General features: G+C 57.6%; 1 protein-coding gene across 1 annotated transcript; it reads right to left on the bottom strand.

The window, feature by feature from the left end:
* Nucleotides 1-740: 740 nt before the first annotated feature.
* On the bottom strand, nt 741-18,150 carry LOC109570043 (P2X purinoceptor 3). The gene is made up of 8 exons (XM_019975870.2): nt 17,608-18,150; nt 9,601-9,736; nt 8,508-8,579; nt 8,285-8,348; nt 7,133-7,226; nt 6,826-6,903; nt 5,923-6,064; nt 741-5,221 (listed from the first exon to the last, which is right to left on the bottom strand). The coding sequence occupies exons 1-8, from the start codon at nt 17,724-17,726 to the stop codon at nt 5,081-5,083; spliced, it is 846 nt and encodes a 281-aa protein (XP_019831429.2). The 5' UTR covers nt 17,727-18,150; the 3' UTR covers nt 741-5,080.
* Nucleotides 18,151-18,406: the final 256 nt, after the last annotated feature.

Here is an 18,406-nt window from a genome sequence, read left to right as displayed (position 1 = left end):
GCTGCCCCGGCTGCTCCTCCCTGCCTGACCCCGCCCCTCCTCCCTGCCTGACCCCGCCCCTCCTCCCTGCCTGACCCCGCCCCACCTCCCTGCCTGGCCCCGCCCCACCTCCCTGCCTGGCCCCGCCCCACCTCCCTGCCTGGCCCCGCCCCCACCTCCCTGCCTGGCCCCGCCTCTTCTGCTGGCCTGGCCCCGCCCCTCCTCCTTGCCTGGCCCCGCCCTGGGCTGCCCCCGGCCTTTGCTTCTGTTGCTGGCTGCTCTGTGGGCCAGGAACCACTTCCTGCCCTCTTATCTTCAGACCTGGACCGTCACCAGCGTTATGTTGCTGCCCCCTTTGTGGACAATGTACTGTCCATTGAGGCTCTCCTCTCCCTTTACCCAGCTCTCCTCCAGTTACCCAGTGGACATGTGCCATCTGTTTCCTGCTGAGACCCTGACTGATACAGGATTTTCAATTCATCTTTGTACTGTCTCTGCCTAGCCACTCAAAGACTCACACGTGTTCCCTGACACACTTTCACTCAGCCTCACCGACTCACACAACTGATGCACGCACTCACTCTCACGCATTCATCCCCAAACGCACGCACACACCCGTTCCGGGCAGCAGGACAGTCAGTGCCCCCACAACACTGCCTGCCCCAGCGCTCTGGGGGATGCAGTCAGTTCTCTGGTTAAAATCCTGCCCTGCTAAGCTGTGGGGGCGCCCAACACGCAGAAGCCCTTCTGCTGGGGTGGCTGTCACCTTGTGCTCCCTGGAATTGGTAACTCTCGCCAGTTCTTATTTCTTAAATTTTTAAAATCCTTTGGCCACGCTGCATGGTCTGTGGGCTCTTAGTTCCCCAGCCAGGGATCAAATCCATGTCGGCTGCATTGGCAGCAGGGAGTCTTAACCTCTAGACCTCCAGGGAAGTCGTGCCAGTTCCTATTTTCAGAAATGCTGAGCTCTGTCTGGGACTGATGTGGACGAACCCACCCACTGCACGTTCTCAAGGTACTTGGAAAGGAGCTTCACGAAAACACTAAGTTAAAATGGCCTTTGGAACCTTACACCACGCTGACGAGACCTGGGAGTAAAAATAAAATCTTTCCACTCACTTTCAGGTAGGGACAGATGGGAACCTTCAGGAGATCACACAAAGAAAGATTAATTTAGATGGACCGCACCAGGTGCTTTGGGTGGGAGTGGAAGGGAGACGCGTGTTAGCTCAATACGAGGTCACCTTTCCAATGACTGGAGCCATCAGTGACGGACACATCCCGTCTGGGGCTGCATCCAGAGACTGCCATAGGAACTGGGAGCTAATGACCTCTAAGGCTCCTCTAACATGCACCTGTGACCTTGGCCTCATCACCTCCCCCTTCGGAGGGTCTACTTCCTTATCCGTTAAATGGCCGAGTTAGTCGAGGTGCCTTGGACAGCTATAAATTCTCTAAGTCTCTGACTTCTGCAGGCAAAGATCCTCAAGATCCTTGGGGTGGGGGCTGGCATTTGGAAAGGAGCTGCAGAAGTAATTAAGGATGGAAACTCGAGTCTCTAGCTGCCTCTGAACGTCTGAGTTTGCAGATTAAGAGAAAGCTGAATCTTGCCTGAATGATTTCATTCCCTCCAGAGCAAACGGCAACAGCAGGACGTTGGGGAAAAAAAAAAAAAAAATCTAGCCTCTTTTGGAGATGAGGAAGCCGATGAATTTGACTGGGAGACAAAAGACTGGGCTAGGAATGGTGCCTCCAGCAGCAGCAACTAGTCTTTCAGCCTCCCTGGACCTCAGATTCCTTGTCTTTAAAGTGGGGATGAATGCATTCATCCTGACCGTCCTAAAGGAGAACGTGTCTAACCTTCCTGGTTGGGTTGGAAAGCAGCCAAGAAAACAGGTTTGCATCCAGGCGCCCACGCTTACCGGCTCTGTGACCTCGAGAGAAGTATTTCACTCGCAGGCCTCTGCTTTCTCAGCTGTGAAGTGGGGGGAGGGAAGGTCCTCCAGGCAGGGGGTGAGGAACTTTGAGCAAACGCACATGGGACCCTTCACACACCGGCAAGGAGCCTGGTGAGACTCTACGGAGCAGACACACAGGATCCGCACCGCGGCTGGCCTAAGCCTTGTTCTCTTCTCCGAGGTTTTGGATCGGTGGCCAGGAGCCTCCCCGACAGGTGACCTCAGCTTAGCATTGGGTGTTCGTGTGGCGCCTGCAGCTTTCTGGCTCCCCCGGGGTGGGGAGTGAAGTTGGGGGGTGCTCTGAGGGGGCAGAGCCAGGGCCGCAGAGATGCTCCCTGTGCCTTTACCCTTTTGGGCTCGATGCTGCTGCTGCTGCGTCGCTTCAGTCGTGGCTGACTCTGTGCGACCCCACAGACGGCAGCCCACCAGGCTCCGCCATCCCTGGGACTCTCCAGGCAAGAACACTGGAGTGGGTTGCCATTTCCTTCTCCAGTGCATGAAAGTGAAAAGTGAAAGTGAAGTCACTCAGTCGTGTCCGACTCTTTGGGCTCTCTAGAAACTCTTAAACCATAAGGGTCAAATAGAGCACCTTTGCCTCTTCACACTCGAGCCAAAATCACCATGGACAGTGACTGCAACCGTGAAATTAAAAGGCGCTTACTCCTTGGTAGAAAAGCTATGACAAGCCTAGACAGTGTGTTAACAGGCAGAGACATTAATTGGCTGACAAAGGTCCATATCATCAAAGCTATGGTTTTTCCAGAAGTCATGTACAGATGTGAGAATTGGACCATAAAGAAGGCTGAGCAATGAAGAATTGATGCTTTTGAACTGTGGTGTTGGAGAAGACTCTTGAGAGTCCCTTGGACTGCAAGGAGATCCAACCAGTCCACCCTAAAGGAAATCAGTCCTGAATATTCTTTGGAAGGACTGATGCTGAAGCTGAAACTCCAATACTTTGGCCACCTTATGCAAAGAACTGACTCCTTGGAAAAGACCCTGATGCTGGAAAAGATGGAAGGTGGGAGGAGAAGGGGACGACAGAGGATGAGATGGTTGGATGACATCACCGATTCAATGGACACGAGTTTGAGTAAGCTCTAGGAGTTGGTGATGGACAGGGAAGCCTGGCGTGCTGCCGTCCATGGGATCACAAAGAGTTGAACACGACTGAGTGACTGAACAAAAACAGCACTCTAGCCTGGAGGTCTTTGGTGGGGTCAGCTATCTGGGACCCCCACATCTTAGTTTCCCTTAGGCTCCCAGGGATTATGCTCGCAGGGTCCTTAAAGACCCTCTGACCTGTCTCCCCACATTTAACCCAGGCTTATTTAGGACTGGCCTTCCCTTGTGGCTCAGCTGGTAAAGAATCTGCCTGAAATCGGGAGACCTGGGTGCGACCCCTGGATTGGGAAGATTCCTTGGAGAAGGGAAAGGCTATCTACTCCAGTATAGTCCATGGGGTCACAAAGAGTCGGACACGACTGAGAGACTTTCACTTCACTCATTTAGAAACAGGTCTAACTCATGTCCTGCTGTGCCTAGGGTGACAGAGGGTAGGGGTGCAGTGTATGTGTGGGTGAGCCCACCACGACCAACTGAAGATGAGAACTCCAAACCAGTTCTTCTTTGAATGAAAGACTTTCTTCTAAAGCTGTATGAGACCGATAGTCGGGGTCTTCTTCCTAGCTCTACTCTTCATAAGCTCTCCTGCCAGATGAGTTAGCTGGAGGGCTGAAGAATATCCAGTGGCCAGAGGGAATTTATGAAGATGAAGACTTGCATTTTATTTTAGATCACAAGAATTTTTATTAATATGTTACTATTTTAAGCCACCATACAAATATCCTTTGTATTGATTTCAGTGTGATGTACTGACTGAATAAATATGACAATTTCTGCCAGGGAGCCAAACAGTATTTTTAAACTACTTTAAATTATGTGTTGTTTCCTATGGTTTTTTTTTTTTTTTAAGTTTAGAGTTGATTATAAAAGCACTTTCAATTTAAAAAAATTCTTCTTTCCAGAGAATACACACATATTTTAAACTATTAATTGTAAAGCTTGTTGTTGTGTTTAGCCTCTAAGTCATGTCCAACTTTTTGCGACCCCATGGACTGTAGCCTGCCAGGCTCCTCTGTCCATAATGGCGTGGATAACTATTTTTTTTAAACTACAAACAAAAATTTTAAAAGGCAAAATGATTTTTTTTTTTGCTTATGGATGCCATTATGTTGGATAATACCATTATAATAGAGAAAATTTGAATATATATATAATATAATTGAAATACATTCTTAATCATATTTCCCCTGATTCCTGCCTATTTACCTAATTTAGCCTGTTTACAGTATATAACACTGTGTGCTTAACCAGGGCCCTGCCAGAAACTTCAGGACCTTAAAAAATTAAGGGAAAACTCCCCCAGAGAGCTGAAGTCTTCTACACATTGTCTGATCAGCTCCTCAAGATAATAAGGTTCATAGATAAGGAAATGGGGATGGAAGGTCATGGGCTTTTCACGGGCTTTCAGCTGGTTCCCAATAGTTCGCCCAGAGTTCTCTTTTCTCCCTTTCTTCAAAATGGGGAGAGGGATCCCTTATGTTTCAAAGCCATTGGGAATGTAAATGAGATGGTATTTAAAGACTGAGTTCTTGTTTGGAAAGTCACTGAAGAGCTAACAGGAACAGTATAATCATTACTTGTCACTCAGATGAAATCTCTTGGTTACGGACAGAGATACAAAATTTCCACCTTTTGAGAAGAGGATACCAGCTATCACCATTGCTTGGTGAAGCAAGAAACCTCAGAAAATTCTGGTGCAGTAGACAAATGGGACGACCACAGCTTCCGAGCCGGAGGAGCTCAGAATGGGTTCAGAATCACGGAACGTTTCAGGAGGCCCTGATCTTGGGGCCTAACCGCCAGCTGGCAGTGTGACCCCTCCGCAGGGTCCCTGCTCGTGGCGGTGAGCTCGGAGGACGGCACAGGGTCTCCGAGGGGCTGACAGCTGGAAAGTCCTCCCTGATTTTGAGCTGAACCCCGAGGGGGTAACGTGGTGCCTTCTCTTCCTGGGGTGCACTGCGGCCTGACGTGTCAGGGTGCCCGCCTCCTTCTCGCAACGTCCCGGGGACAGGGCGGGGTTACCTGAAGTTGTAGCCCGGGGAGACACTGCTCTTCTCCGAAACGCCGTCCAGCCGGGTAAAGGAGTATCTGGGGACGCACTCGTCCCAGGCCTTGTCCAGGTCGCACGCCCAGCCGATCTTAATGCCCAGGACGCCGCCCTGGAAGGACAGGGGGTGGACTGAGCCCTCCGGTGCAGTGGGGTGGGTCCCAGCGGGGTGGGGGGGGTGTGACAAACGGATGGGGGATTTCCTGCCATTCTCCAAGTGGAGGGCAGAGGTCGGGAGAAAGAAGAGGGCTTTGTCACGCGTCGCTTAGTAAAGAAGGGCTGTAGCTGAGGGTCACAGCCCCTGAGCCTCTCTGATTCCTGCTTTCAGTGTCTTTTTTCTCCCCGTGGCGCTGGCTCTTGTCGAGCCCTGCCCTTTAGCTGCGGCTTGCGGTCCTAGCTGCCCCACAGCAGGTGGGATCTGAGTTCCCGGAGCAGGGATTGACCTGCTGTCCCGGCATTCCGAGGCAGCCTCTGAACCGCCGGACCACCAGGGACGTCCCTGGGTTTTTTCTTTTGGTTATCTTTAGTCCCTTAGTTCCCATGCAGAGAAGTGACCACTGATCCATCTTCCCGTGGTGTGGGTGCTCCTGGGAGATCGGAGGCCTCTGCCTGCACGTGGAGCATGAAGCCAGGGGCAGGGGAGGGGGGCTGGGGGTGGGCAGGAGCTAGGGAGGCAGGAGCATGGTGGGCACAGGTCTGGGGTGCCCCCACCCAGGGTGCGGCCACCCTGCAGCTCCTCCCCAGCTCCCAGGACTGCCTCCACCGGCCAAAGGGCCCCCTGGGCCCCCAAGGCAAGAGCGGCTGGCTCCTCACCGTTTGGGCCAGCTTGGCAAAATCCTGCCCCGCGAACTTGACCACGTCGCCCACCCGCAGGATAGGGCAGAAGGGGGCTCTGTCGGGGTGGAAGCGGCAGGTCTTCACATCGGCGGCTGTCAGGTCAGGGAGGAGGTTCCCCCTGGGGAGTGGAGGGGGGTTGAAGTGTGGGTTTCCTTCCAGCGTCAGCCCTCTGGATGCTCGCCGCCCCCCTCACCTCCGCCCTGGCACCTTCCCGATGGCCCACACTGCCGCCCTCCTACATGAGGGTGGGTGGCCTTATCCTTGGCTCCTCTGCTGTGCTCTGCATGTGGACACCCACCCAGGAGGGGCTGAACTGGGGCACCACTGGAGAGGGGCTGCCCCAAGGGAAAAGGGACACCCCACCCACACGTGGGCTTGAGGTGGGGAGGAAAGGACCCCGCCTTCTTCGGAGGCATCCTCCGTTCCAGGCCCAGAGTCCACTGTCCCTGCCCCCAGCCCCCTGCCCAGCAAAGCCCCCGTGTGGGTCCTCAGCCCCGGTGCAGGAGGCTGGTGGAGAAACTGGTCCCAGAGTCCACCCTGGGGAGGTCTCACCCTGGGGAGCGGGGAAGAAGGGGTGTCCCCTTCCGGGGGGTGGGGAGGTGGCTGCAATGCTTTTTGGCTTCAGGAAGGAACTAGGACTCAATCCTTTGGCCCCCTGATGTGAAGCGCTGACTCCTGATTCTGGGAAAGATTGAGGGCAGGAGGAGAAGGGGATGACAGAGGATGAGATGGCTGGATAGCATCACCGACTCAGTGGACGTGAGTTTGGGTGAACTCTGGGAGTTGGTGATGGACAGGGAGGCCTGGCGTGCAGCGGTCCAAGGGGTCGCAGAGTCCGACACGACTGAGCGACTGAACCGAACGGGACTGAGGACTCACTTCTCGAAGTTGAAGAGGGGGAAACGGATGCTGTTCTTGATGAAAATAGTGAAGTTCTCGGCTTCCATCATGACAGGCCTGCGGGCGGGGCGAGAGCAGGAGCCCTGAGCTCGGGAGGAAGGAGGCGGAACCAGGAGGAGGGACCACCTACCTCCCTGGGAGCACCTCCTGACGGCCACGTAGCCGTGGTATCTCGAGGTCTGAGGGAGAGCGGGGCTGGGGGAGACTCTGTCGAGGGCCCCTCCCCTGCCCCAGGGGAAGACGGGTCCGGGGGGCCCAGAGGCACAGCTTGTGCCCGGATCCTTACGTCTCCACTGTGTCCACCTCTGCCGGGCACCAGCCCTGGATCTCGCAGGTCCGGAGCTCAGAGCTGTAGTTGACGCAGCGGCCGGTGAGGATCCCTGCGAGAGTGGAGCTGCGATCGCTGGGTGCATGCCCAGCCCTTCACCCCTTCCCCTCTCCCCATCGGGGATGCCCCCCAACACACACAGGGATCCCGCAGGCGGAGGGAAAGGGCAGGCTGGGCCAGGGAGGTGGACTGGGGGCCCCGTGCTCCTCAGAGCTCCTCCTGCCTCGCCTCCCCAGCCCTGGACCGGGCGGAACGGAGGGGACGACCTATCCCTCCCGAGTTCCGAGCCCCTTCACGGTGGAGACCCCTTCACGGCGGAGACCCCTTCACCCGGAGACCCCTTCACCCGGAGACCCCTTCACCCGGAGACCCCTTCACCCGGAGACCCCTTCACGCGGAGACTCCTTCACGTGGAGACCCCTTCACCGCAGAGACCCCTTCACGTGGAGACCCCTTCGCTGCAGGCTCTTTCCTGCCTCCGAGCCTTGGCTGCTTCTGCTCCTCTTGCCTGGAATGCCCTTCTCGAAGCCGCCTGCCAAATCCTGCCTGTTCTTCAGGGCCCATCTCAAATGACCCTGCCTCTAGGAAGCCACTTGGGGTACCCACCAGGAACCAGGGCCTCCCCTGGTGGCTCAGCGGTAAAGCATCTGCCTGCGATGCAGGAGCCACAGGAAACCTGGGTTCCATCCCTGGGATGGGAAGATCCCCTGGAAGAGGGCACGGCAGCCCACCCCAGTGTTCTTGCCTAGAGAATCCCAAGGACAGAGGAGCCTGGTGGGCTACAGTTTGTGGGGTCGCAGAGCTGGACACGACTGAAGCAACTTAGCACGCACACGCCAGGAGCCAATCTCTCTACCCCCAGCCCCCGCGTCCCACTGTGTGTCCGTGACGGCCCTGCCCACCTTGGGCGCACCTGTGTGGACCCCATCGCTGGACTGGGAGCTCTGGGGGCAGCCCCCGCTGGGCTGGCACATGGTGGGCTTCCGTCAGAGTGGGCAGCAGCCCCCGAGACCCCTGATTCCCACCCTCTCCCCTGGCGGGGACATGCTGCCCTCCGGGTCCCGCTGACTCCGTGGGGTTGGGAGCGGATGGGTAGGGGGCCGCACTCACCTCCCCCCGGGAAGCGCTCTGGTCCGCACTGGCTGTCCGACACACAGCGGAACTTCTCCTCGCTCTGTGGGGAGACAGGTGTGGGGAGGATCCATTACCCCAGGGGGCAGTGCGGGGGGCGCTGGAGGGTGGAGGGGTCCCAGCAGCTCCAGGGGCTGGACCCTGGGCCTCTGCTTGCATCCTCAACCCCACGCCTCCCCCAACCACACTGCCCTGCCCTCACCTCTGGGCAGAAGCCTTGCATCTGGTTTTCCGTGACGATCATCTTGGTGATGATGACAAAGACAGAGGTGCCCTTGGGAGGAGGAGGAGGGAGAGGGAAGATGCAACAGTGCCAGTTTGAGAGGTGAGTACGGCTGTTACCCCCACTGTACAGATGGGGAGACTGAGGCTGTTATCCCCACTGTACAGATGAGAACTCCAAGGCTGTTACCCCCACTGTACAGATGAGAACTCCGAGGCTGTTATCCCCACTGTACAGATGGGGAGACTGAGGCTGTTACCCCCACTGTACAGATGGGGAGACTGAGGCTGTTACCCCCACTGTACAGATGGGGAGACTGAGGCTGTTACCCCCACTGTACAGATGGGGAGACTGAGGCTGTTACCCCCACTGTACAGATGGGGAGACTGAGGCTGTTACCCCCACTGTACAGATGGGGAGACTGAGGCTGTTACCCCCACTGTACAGATGGGGAGACTGAGGCTGTTACCCCCACTGTACAGATGGGGAGACTGAGGCTGTTATCCCCACTGTACAGATGGGGAGACTGAGGCTGTTATCCCCACTGTACAGATGGGGAGACTGAGGCTGTTATCCCCACTGTACAGATGGGGAGACTGAGGCTGTTATCCCCACTGTACAGATGGGGAGACTGAGGCTGTTATCCCCACTGTACAGATGAGAACTCCGAGGCTGTTATCCCCACTGTACAGATGGGGAGACTGAGGCTTGGACCCGGAGATCTGGCCAAGGTCACGGGGCTAAAGGCAAAGGTGGGGTCCACGCCAAGCTCTTTCCAGACATCCTCCCGACCCTTCTTGCTCCCCCCAGGGTGCTGTCCTTGATTTCAGGACAGGTTGTTGCAGAGCCAGGGAGAAACCCGGCTCCCTGATGCCCAGTGCTGCCTAGCAAAGTCGGAAGGCAGGCCCAAGCCCCCAGCACCTCCCAGCTGCTGGGAAGGGGTCCCCCAGATCCCTGATGCCACCGCGTCTGGTCTGGGAATCCCACTGGCACTCCTCGCCTTGGCCCCTCCTCGCCAACCTCCCCAGCATGGGGGCGCCCACAGGGTCCTGGGCTGGGCAGAGGGACGCACCTGGGGTGGGGTCACGTAGTCAGACACGTCCATGACTCGGTTGGCATAGCGTCCGAAGCCCTTGACCTTGGTCACCACCGAGGACTCGATGGCCGTGTCCCGAACCTGGTACGCCTTCTCGTGCAGGAAAACCCACCTGGTGGGGGGCGCGGGGGCAGAGAGCAACAGAGGAGGGGCGAGGCCCTCAGACGGAGGCCGGGAAAGGCCACTTTCTGTCCGCCTCCAGAGGGCATGGGGCGCCTGGGCTGCAGGCCTGCGCCAGCCCAGGGTTGGCTTAGAGTCACGTTCTCCCCCTTTCTGCACTTCTCCCTACTGCTACTGCTGTCACTTCAGTCGTGTCCGACTCTGTGCGACCCCAGGGACGGCAGCCCACCAGGCTCCCCCGTCCCTGGGATTCTCCAGGCAAGAGCACTGGAGTGGGTTGCCATTTCCTTCTCCAAAGCATGAAAGTAAAATGTGAAAGGGAAGCCGCGCAGTCGTGTCTGACTCTTTGCGACTAAAGAGCCCTTTTAGACTTCTTTTCTCCCCCTCAGGGAACCCCTCCTTGAAATTTTAATACTACAGATGCCATTTGTACACTGTGTGTTGTTTTCTGCCTTTTACATAAAAAGAGTGAGCTGTTTGGACTTCCCTGGGGGTCCAGTGGTTAAGCGCCGGCCTGCCAGTGCCGGGGACGCGGGTTCAATCCCCGGTCCGGGAAGATCCCACGGGCCCTGGGGCGGCTGAGCCGAGCACAACTACTGCAGCCTGGGTGGTCTGGGGCCTGTCGCTGCACAGGAAGACCCAGCGACGAGAAGTCCTTGCAGCTCTAGAGGGGCCCCTGCTCTCTGTAACTAGAGGAAGCCCGTGTGCAGCAGCAAAGACCAAGCGCGGACAAACAGTAATCAATTTTTTTTAAAAAGCATTTTTAAAAGAGTAATTTTTTTTTTTAAGTTTTCCAAGAACCAGTTTTCAGCTGTGCTGTCTTTCTCTCTCTGGCGGCTTCCGGAGAGAGGACGCAGAGGGTCATGGGCCTCTGACCCCGGTGCCTCCCAGGCTTTGCTAACGGCTGTATCTTAAGAGCTGGCACACGTCAGGGATTCAGCGGACAAGTCAACGCAGGCCCTGGGCGCTGGATGAGAAGGACCGGGCAGGACGGCAGGGACCTGCCAGCTCGCGCCTGGCCCGTGACAGGGGTGGCTGGGGAGGGAGGCGGGGCCGCTTATTTCTTGGGTTGTGCTGCCACCCAGTGGACATTTACCGGTACGGTCGAGATGGAGTAAGAAACTACGGTCCTTGTCCCCCAGACCTGAGCCAAAGAGTAAGTTTAACAGAGAAGTGAGAAAACGCAGACACGAAGGGGAAATACTCAAAGGAGACCAAGTAATAATTTAGCAAAGCCCAGGAGCTTCAGTTCTGCGCAGGGGCTAGAGAAAACCCTCTGAGCCCTAATCTTCGAGCTGTCTTGTAGATATGGAAACCCCCCACCAGGTGGAAGAATTTGATTAGGTGGTGAGCAGACTATAGCCGTGACATGAGCTGCAAAAATTCTGAGAACTGGCCTCAAAAAAAAAAAAAAAAAAAATCAAAACAAACCAACCCTGGAACTGAAGATGAACTGAAAGCAATCGAGATGCTGCCGGTCAGACCACTGATGACCAATCTCAAGACGACGGTCAGAGCTGACAGCGCTGTTTCTGCCTGCAGCTTTGCCCCCTTCAGGCGATATAAGCTGAAGCTCCCTGATTGTCGGGGTGGGGGTGGTGGTGTGGGGCGTCTGCCTTTGGAGAGCATCTGGCATCCCCCCAAAAGCAAACTTTCCCTTCCACTCACCTGGCCTCTTTACCAGCTTCGGAGAGGCAAGCAGCTGAGGCTGCTGTCAGTCTCGCGCCCCCCCCCCCCCCCCCCGCACCGCAGCGTCAGGGCAGACAGGGACCACGTGGGTCGGGGAGGATGCCCTGGGCTTCTTCCCTTCCTGCCTCCCTCACGGGCCTCCCAGCCTTCTCCAGCAGCAAGGAGGGGCTGCCCCTGGTCCCTTGCTTTCCCCTGGGTTTCGGGGAGTCAACGCCCTGCCCTCGGGCCTCAGGCCACTCTCAGCCTCAAGGCCACTCGTGAAAGTTCCATCTGCTCCTGATGGCATGCGAGGAGGCGTCTTCACTGTTCCCGCTGTGCAGATGATAGAACTTCCTTCAACATGTTTGCAAAACGCTGCGTGTGCCCCGCTCTGGAGACACAGTGTGACCCCTCAGGGAATCTAGGGGCGCATGTGGGGAATATGGTGTTGGGGTCGCCTCTGATGCTCACCAGGGCGATGGCTGGCGGGGGAGCCCTGTGAGATGAAGACGGGCAGGAGGAAGGGAAGCCGTGGAGCAGAGAAGACAAGGCTGGGCGGGGGAGGCTGAGGGCTGGGAGGTGGCTGCAGCCCGAGCCAAGGGGCTTAGAAGCAGGGGCTGGGACTGCAAGCTTGGGAGCTTTCTAACCTCTGGGTCCCCTGATGTTGGGAGACGCAGAGGGGAGCAGCTCATGGGTCGTGCTGGGGTTGTAGTCACTCGTGGGGCCCTGCCTATGGGACTGAACTTTACAAGCGGCTCCTCGTTCAGTTTTCAGTGAGAGGGTTTGCAGTCATCCCCTAGTGGGGCTTCCCTATGGCCCCTGAATTCTTTTAAAAAAAATGCTATTAATTATTTGGCTGCATAGGGTCTCAGTTGGGTTTCCCAGGTGGCTCAGGGGGTAAAGAATCTGCCTGCAATGCAGGAGACGTAGGTTCGATCCCTGGGTTGGGAAGATCCCCTGGAAGAGGGCATGGCAACCGACTCCAGTATTCTTGTCTGGAGAATCCCGTGGGCAGAGGAGCCTGGTGGGCTACAGTCCATAGGGTCGCAAAGAATCGGACACGACCGAAGCGACTGAGCACGCACACACGCAGGGCCCCAGTTGCAGCACACGGGGTTCTAGCAATGGTGTTCCACCGTAGCTGCCTCAAGACACCTGGGATATTAGTTCCCTGACCAGGGATCGAACCAGTGAACCACGGTCCTCTGCATTCGAAGGCAGGTTCTTAACCACTGGACCGCCAGGGACGTCGCCGGCGCCGAGTTCTGAACGCTGTCTTGAGTGGGAGGGAAAGGGTGGTGACCACCAGTGCTGGCTGAGGGTGCCTCACCTACCTTGCTCTTCCTGCCTTGTTCCGGGCAGCGCCCTGAGTAACAAGCCATTAAGAGTTCTCTCTGTGCTTCCGAACCGCTCCCTGGAACACCATGCCTCTGTGGAAGTCTGCAGCGGGGTGAGCTTTACTTCCCTCGCCCTGCCTTCTGTGTTTTGCAATGGGAGGGGTATCATCGAGGTCTCAGGAGAGAAGGCGGCTCATGGAGACGTCCCACCTGCCATCTCGTATCCCAGCAGAAGGGAAGGGAATGATTATGGAAAACGGGGACATCGTCCAGAAGAGCTTTATCAGCGGGCTGCGGCCCTTGGAGCCAAGGTAGGGAGGGAGGTCCGACAGAGCACCTCTGCGGCTGTGGTACCCTCACCCGGGTTGGGGCCACGGTGGCCACACATCCCCTGGACCTCCGTGTGCCTGGCCGTGGAACGGACACGCCTCTGTGTGTCCAGCAGTGAGATGACCGGCCTCTCCTGTCCTTAAAGTCTGGGAACCTTCGGGTGAGAAGCGGAGTTCAGATGGTCACCATCACTGCAGGATCAGCACAGCATGCTGAAGAGGCAAGAATCCTTACTCACCACCCAAGGGGACTGCTGTGGTATCATCCTCACGTTACACACGGAGGAGCCCAGGCCCGGGGTGGGGCACCGACTCGCTGAGCTGCGCGCATGCTCTGACCCTGGATCACCCCTGCGGGGTCCCCTTGTCCTGCTGGCCTCGCCCCATCACCCGGGAGAGTGGCCCTCGGCTCAGGGACGTCTCAGGAGGAAGAGCCCAGAGCCCAAGGGACGACTGTCCGGCCTCTCTCCTTCTCCTCCTCCTGCCTCTCGGCTCCTTTCTATGCCCAGGCAGGGTTCCCCCTCCGAGTTGAATAACAAGCGGAAGCATTCCAGTGCCCCCTCGGGGCATGCAGGCAGCTGGAGAAGGGGGGGTGTTCATTTCCGGAACAGAGGGGCCGAGTCTGTCTCCAGAGGCCAGGGCTGAGGAGACGGGATGGCACTGAGCCTCCAGTTCTTGGCACTGACTCTGCTGCTCTGACTTCTTCCCTCGCGTTCCTGGTTCATTATTTATAGAGCGGGAGGCGGGCGGCAGCTCCCTGGCAGGTGGGATGTGCAGGTTGGAAGTCCGGGCAGTGTCCTGTCCTGTCCACCTCCCGGGAGTCATGGAGGAGATCGGGAGGGTGTGTGTGTGTGTGTGTGTGTGTGCGCGTGCGTGCCCGCAGGCATCAGATGAGTCTCTCAGGAAGGTGTGAGCTGGGCCTAGGGAAAGGGGGGCACGCCGGGAGCCTGAGAAATGGCAACAGTCACCAGCTTCCCGAGTCACCCAGCCCAGGCACTGCCACGTGTCACCTCCTCCCTCCAGAACCCTCAGAGGTGGCATCGTCCTGATACGGGGGCTGAGACGTGGACACGGAAACTGACCTGTCTGAACCCCACTCCTGTTGGGGTCAGAGCCAGGCTTTTGACCAGGTGTCCCCATCTGGGGAGATGGGCGCGGGGCAGGCAGAAAGCAAGCCATGGGATCCCACGCCCCTCTCTGTAAACTGGATCAATTCCCCCCTCTGACCCCACGCGCCCTTTTAACGGCTTTACATGATGGACGTCTTTGGAAGCTTTGACCTGAGGCTGAACGTCATGAACCAAAGTGAGAGGCCGTGCAGATGGGGGTCTTGGTGTGGGAGAGCCAGTGCAGGGCTGCGATGGGCTGGGGGCGCCTGCAACCCCAACAGGCCCTTCCCGGGGCGGAAGGGGCACCCCAGAGGCGGGAGGCCCTCACCCCTGCTTTCCAGGCTGTGGGCTTCCTGCACGAAGGCCCCGGGAACCAACCCCAGGCCGGGCACTGGCTGGCGCGTCTGGGCACTCAAGCCTCAGGGATTGTCTCCTTCCTTCTTAGGTGCCCGCGGGATCCAGAAAAGGGGTCGGCTTTTAGGAAGTCCTCCCCCACCCACCACCGCAGAGAAGACTGCGCATTACGAGCTGGGCCCAGAAAAGGGACGAGAAAGGCCCAGTAGTCCTCACGGAGACACCTCCGTGCACCTGGGGCGGGTCAGGAAGCCAGGGATGGAGGGGCGGGAGCCACAGGCAAGCAGCTGAGGCTCAGGCCAGTACGTGTGTGCGTGCATGTGTGTGTGTGTGCGTGGGTGTGTGTGGAGTCGATCAGGTGATCAGGCGGCGTGTTGCTGTACGTACATAAGAGGAGTAATTGACTCCTGTCACTCACGCCCTAGGTAAAGCTGTGCATCTGGTCTACCTGGCAGGGCTAATATGGAAGTGATTCAAGTCAAGCATTAACCTCAAAGCACTAAAAATCCTTTCAAATCCTCCTGAGTTGGAGCCACGGTCACCTTTCTTTGCCTGACTGCCTGGCCTCTTAACGGTTTCTCCTGTGTCCACTTCTGCCCACGCCAATCCCTGGGGTGTCAGCCAGGGCTTCCCACCTCTCCCCCTACACACACACACACACACACACACACACACACACACACACCCAGGTTGAAACGCACCAGGAGCTTCCATCACAGTCCATCACCCCTCTGCAGCAGTGAAGGATCGGAGGTCCAGCCTCCGCCTGTGGCTGCAGCCCCGTCCTCCACCATCCTCTCCTTGGTTCCCTCTGCTCCAGCCACCAAGACCCCTTCTCGTCCCACATTCACCAGGCTCTTCCACCTGGCAGAGCCGGCCTTCTCTGTCTTGAACCTCCTTCCTCCTCTTCTCGCATCTGGTGGCTCTGACTCATCCTTCAGCTCTTGGCTTCAAAGTCTCATCTCCAGAAAGCCTTCCCTTACTTCCCCGGCTGGGTCAAAGGCAAACCTCTCGGTACCCGCGACCCTTGGGGCACTGGGTGCCCCTTCTTCAACCCCGAGCCACAGCTGCCATTTTACATCTGCTCGTGGAGACGGTCTGATTAGCATCCATCTCTGGCCGGGTCAGCTCCATGGGGGTGAGGACCCGTCCCGCTTGGGCCCACTGTTCCCGTCTCCGTGTCAGGAGAACACGCTCGATACACTCCTGCTACCTTCCTGACCACAGACGGGCGTCCGGGCTCAGGTGCACAGAGATGCGGCTGAGACCAGGGGCTGGGCTGAAGAGAGCGCTGATGGAACTGCCAGGCGCTGCTCCGTGGGGAGCTGTCAGACTGGGAGACGGATGGGGCTGGATGTCAAGACGCCAAAGTGCCTCTCCTACCCGCCCAGCAGGCCGGCCTGCAGCACTGAGAATGGGGCGCTGGACTGGATCAGGGAGGGGGAGAGACAAGGGCGGTGGGGGGCGTGGGCGATGGAGCCCGCTGGGTCTCTCCTCCATCAGCCTCCGGCCTGGAGCCCACGGAGCCAGGCCAGGCTGGAAGGTGCTCAAGTAGCTCTGTGCTCACCTGGACCAACAGACCATTCAGCGGCAACGAACCACAGCCGTGCACACACAGGCGAACGTGAAGCCTTAAGAACCAACTTTGAGCCAGGCACCGGAGATGCCGACGGAGAGCACGTGCAAACATCCTATCTCGTGAAACCCCCGTGTGGGAACAGAACTTCATTTAAAGCCATTTAATCTCATCCCAAAGCTTGAATCCCTCCTCTCACGTCTCCGCGAGGAGACTGCATGTGCAGCCTCGTCTACACACCGCATGAATGAAACCCACTGGTTCTCAGCACGTGTGTGGAGCTGCTAAAAAGTTTCTTCACCCACGGCCACCCGTCTTTCCACGCGCTACTCCAGCCTGGCGGGCCAGCAGGTCCCCGCCAGCAGCCCCAGCCCGCACGCACACGGGTCTCCTTTGACCTCCCGGCACAAACTCCTGATGGTCATCAGCGGCTTTCTGTCTCCCACACACAGACCCGTTGTCTCAAGGAACAGCACGAGGCTAGAGACCCACATGCCAGGGAAAAAGAAACAGACCTCCGAGGTTTCTGTCCCGCTTTCCTGATTTGAACGACCATGAGAAGGACAGAACCTGTGTTTCCCCCCGGCCATTGTCTGTTTCATGAACCTTTGTGTGTACTTTGTATGTACACATGTATACGTGTGTGTACGTGTGTACATTGTGCATCTGCAAGAGGGGGGGGCCAAGAGCGGGTGTTTGGACCTCCCTGGCTCTTAAGCAACTCCCAGGATGGATTCTGGGGCATGAATTCAGGCGGACGTAGGGCACTGATGCTCTCTGACAAAGGGGAGTATTTCTGGTCCTTGAGGGGGGCGGTCCCCTATGTCATGCTCAGGAAAGCCTCCTTTCTCTGCAGTATATCTTCCCTGGAGGGGTGTTTGCACTCGTTTCTGCCTGCCGCCAGTCCCCCCACAGGGGCAGGGTCCCCAACTCTAACGCCCTCCCTCCCTGTCCTGCGCTCAGAGAACGAGGGCTCCCCTTCCACATTCTCGCAGCATCTTGCCCAGCCCGCCCCTTCTCTGTGTCCTCTCCGCCATTCACCTGGTCAACCTGTCGCGGATTCCCTTGTCTCATTGCCTTCCCCTCCCTTCCCCTGGCTCCCTCATCTTTCTGAGACCCCTGAAGAGTTGATTGAAGGCAATGGGAAGATGTGTGTGTGTGTGGGGGGGTCTGTTCTCTGGCTGGGGCTGGGGCTGGGGGAGAGGAGAGAGGGAAGGGGAGATGGTGGAAGGGCAAGAGCTCCCCTCCTCGGGGTGATGGCCACGGTCCAACTCGGGAGGGTTTAGTGGGAAAAGAACTCCCCGATGACGGCAGTGGAGGACAGCGCCTGGGACAGGTCCCCACAGATGAGGCTGCTGCCCCCCAAAAGGGGAGACACTTAGGCAGCTGGGCAGCAACACTGAAGGGAGGCGGGGGAGGATGGGACCCGGGAGTGGCCCTCGGGGTCACTAGGACCTCAGGTTTCTAGGTCCTGGGGGCCAGAGACTCACCCCACGAAGTAGGAGATGATGAGAAGCTGAACCGCTCGGTTGATGATCCCAATGGTCCAGCTCTTCACGACCACCGACTTGGTGGTCTCGTAGGTGAAGAAATCTGAGATGCAGTTCATGCTGAGAGAATGACCCCTCAGGAGAGACCCGATGGTGGACTCAGGAGGGAGGGGTCATCCGGATGGAGGCTGGGAGGGGGGGCGGCTTAGAGGGGGCTTGAGGAGCCTGTTCCTTTAAGTCAGGCAACCCTAGCTCAGGGCTCAGCTTCTCTCTGCTCTCAACCCTGTGGGCTGCCAAGAGTCCAAGGCCAGGGTGGGGGACCCCCTTTTTGTTGGTCTCCACCCCACTCCCCTATGATGTCACGGCAGGGGTGGGGTCTCCAATCCCAGGCTCCTGATTGCCTGGGATGCAGCTGGCTGGGGCCCTCTGGGACTTATGCTTTATCTGCACTCTGTCTACCGCTTCGGTTCTGTTCTCTTGTGCTGCGTCTCCATCCCAGCTCACCAGCTGCTCCACGCTCTCCTGAAAGTCCCTTGCAATACCCCACCCCACCCACCTAGCAGCCTGCTTGGGCTGAGTTTATTCCTGTCTTCCTATAGCGCTCAGTTCTACAGACACCCCGCTCTTTTCAAGAGCTGCCATCAACAGCGTGGGTTGGGGGAGGGGTGGTCTCCTGAACCTTTCTCCTGGTCTCAGGGGAGAGGGTAACTAAAGAGTCACTTAGTTTCTATTTCCTATTCATCCTGGCAGTGGCTGAAGTTCTACTTCCAGCATTGCATTATAACACTGGGTGTTTTTT

The sequence above is a fragment of the Bos indicus genome, chromosome 15 (assembly GCF_029378745.1).
Source record: "Bos indicus isolate NIAB-ARS_2022 breed Sahiwal x Tharparkar chromosome 15, NIAB-ARS_B.indTharparkar_mat_pri_1.0, whole genome shotgun sequence".
NCBI classification, from domain to species: Eukaryota; Metazoa; Chordata; class Mammalia; order Artiodactyla; family Bovidae; genus Bos; species Bos indicus.
This window is presented reverse-complemented; position numbering and strand designations above follow the sequence as displayed.

What these genes read in the sequence shown, in the direction of transcription:
- LOC109570043 (XM_019975870.2), bottom strand. Translation starts at nt 17,726, where the DNA reads ATGAACTGCATCTCAGATTTCTTCACCTACGAGACCACCAAGTCGGTG. An exon ending in AGAGCGCTTCCCGGGGGGAG is followed by an intron (nt 7,227 to 8,284) that starts GTGAGTGCGGCC and finishes CCACTCTCGCAG; the next exon opens with GGATCCTCACCGGCCGCTGC. An exon ending in TTGCCAAGCTGGCCCAAACG is followed by an intron (nt 5,222 to 5,922) that starts GTGAGGAGCCAG and finishes CTGTCCTTCCAG; the next exon opens with GGCGGCGTCCTGGGCATTAA.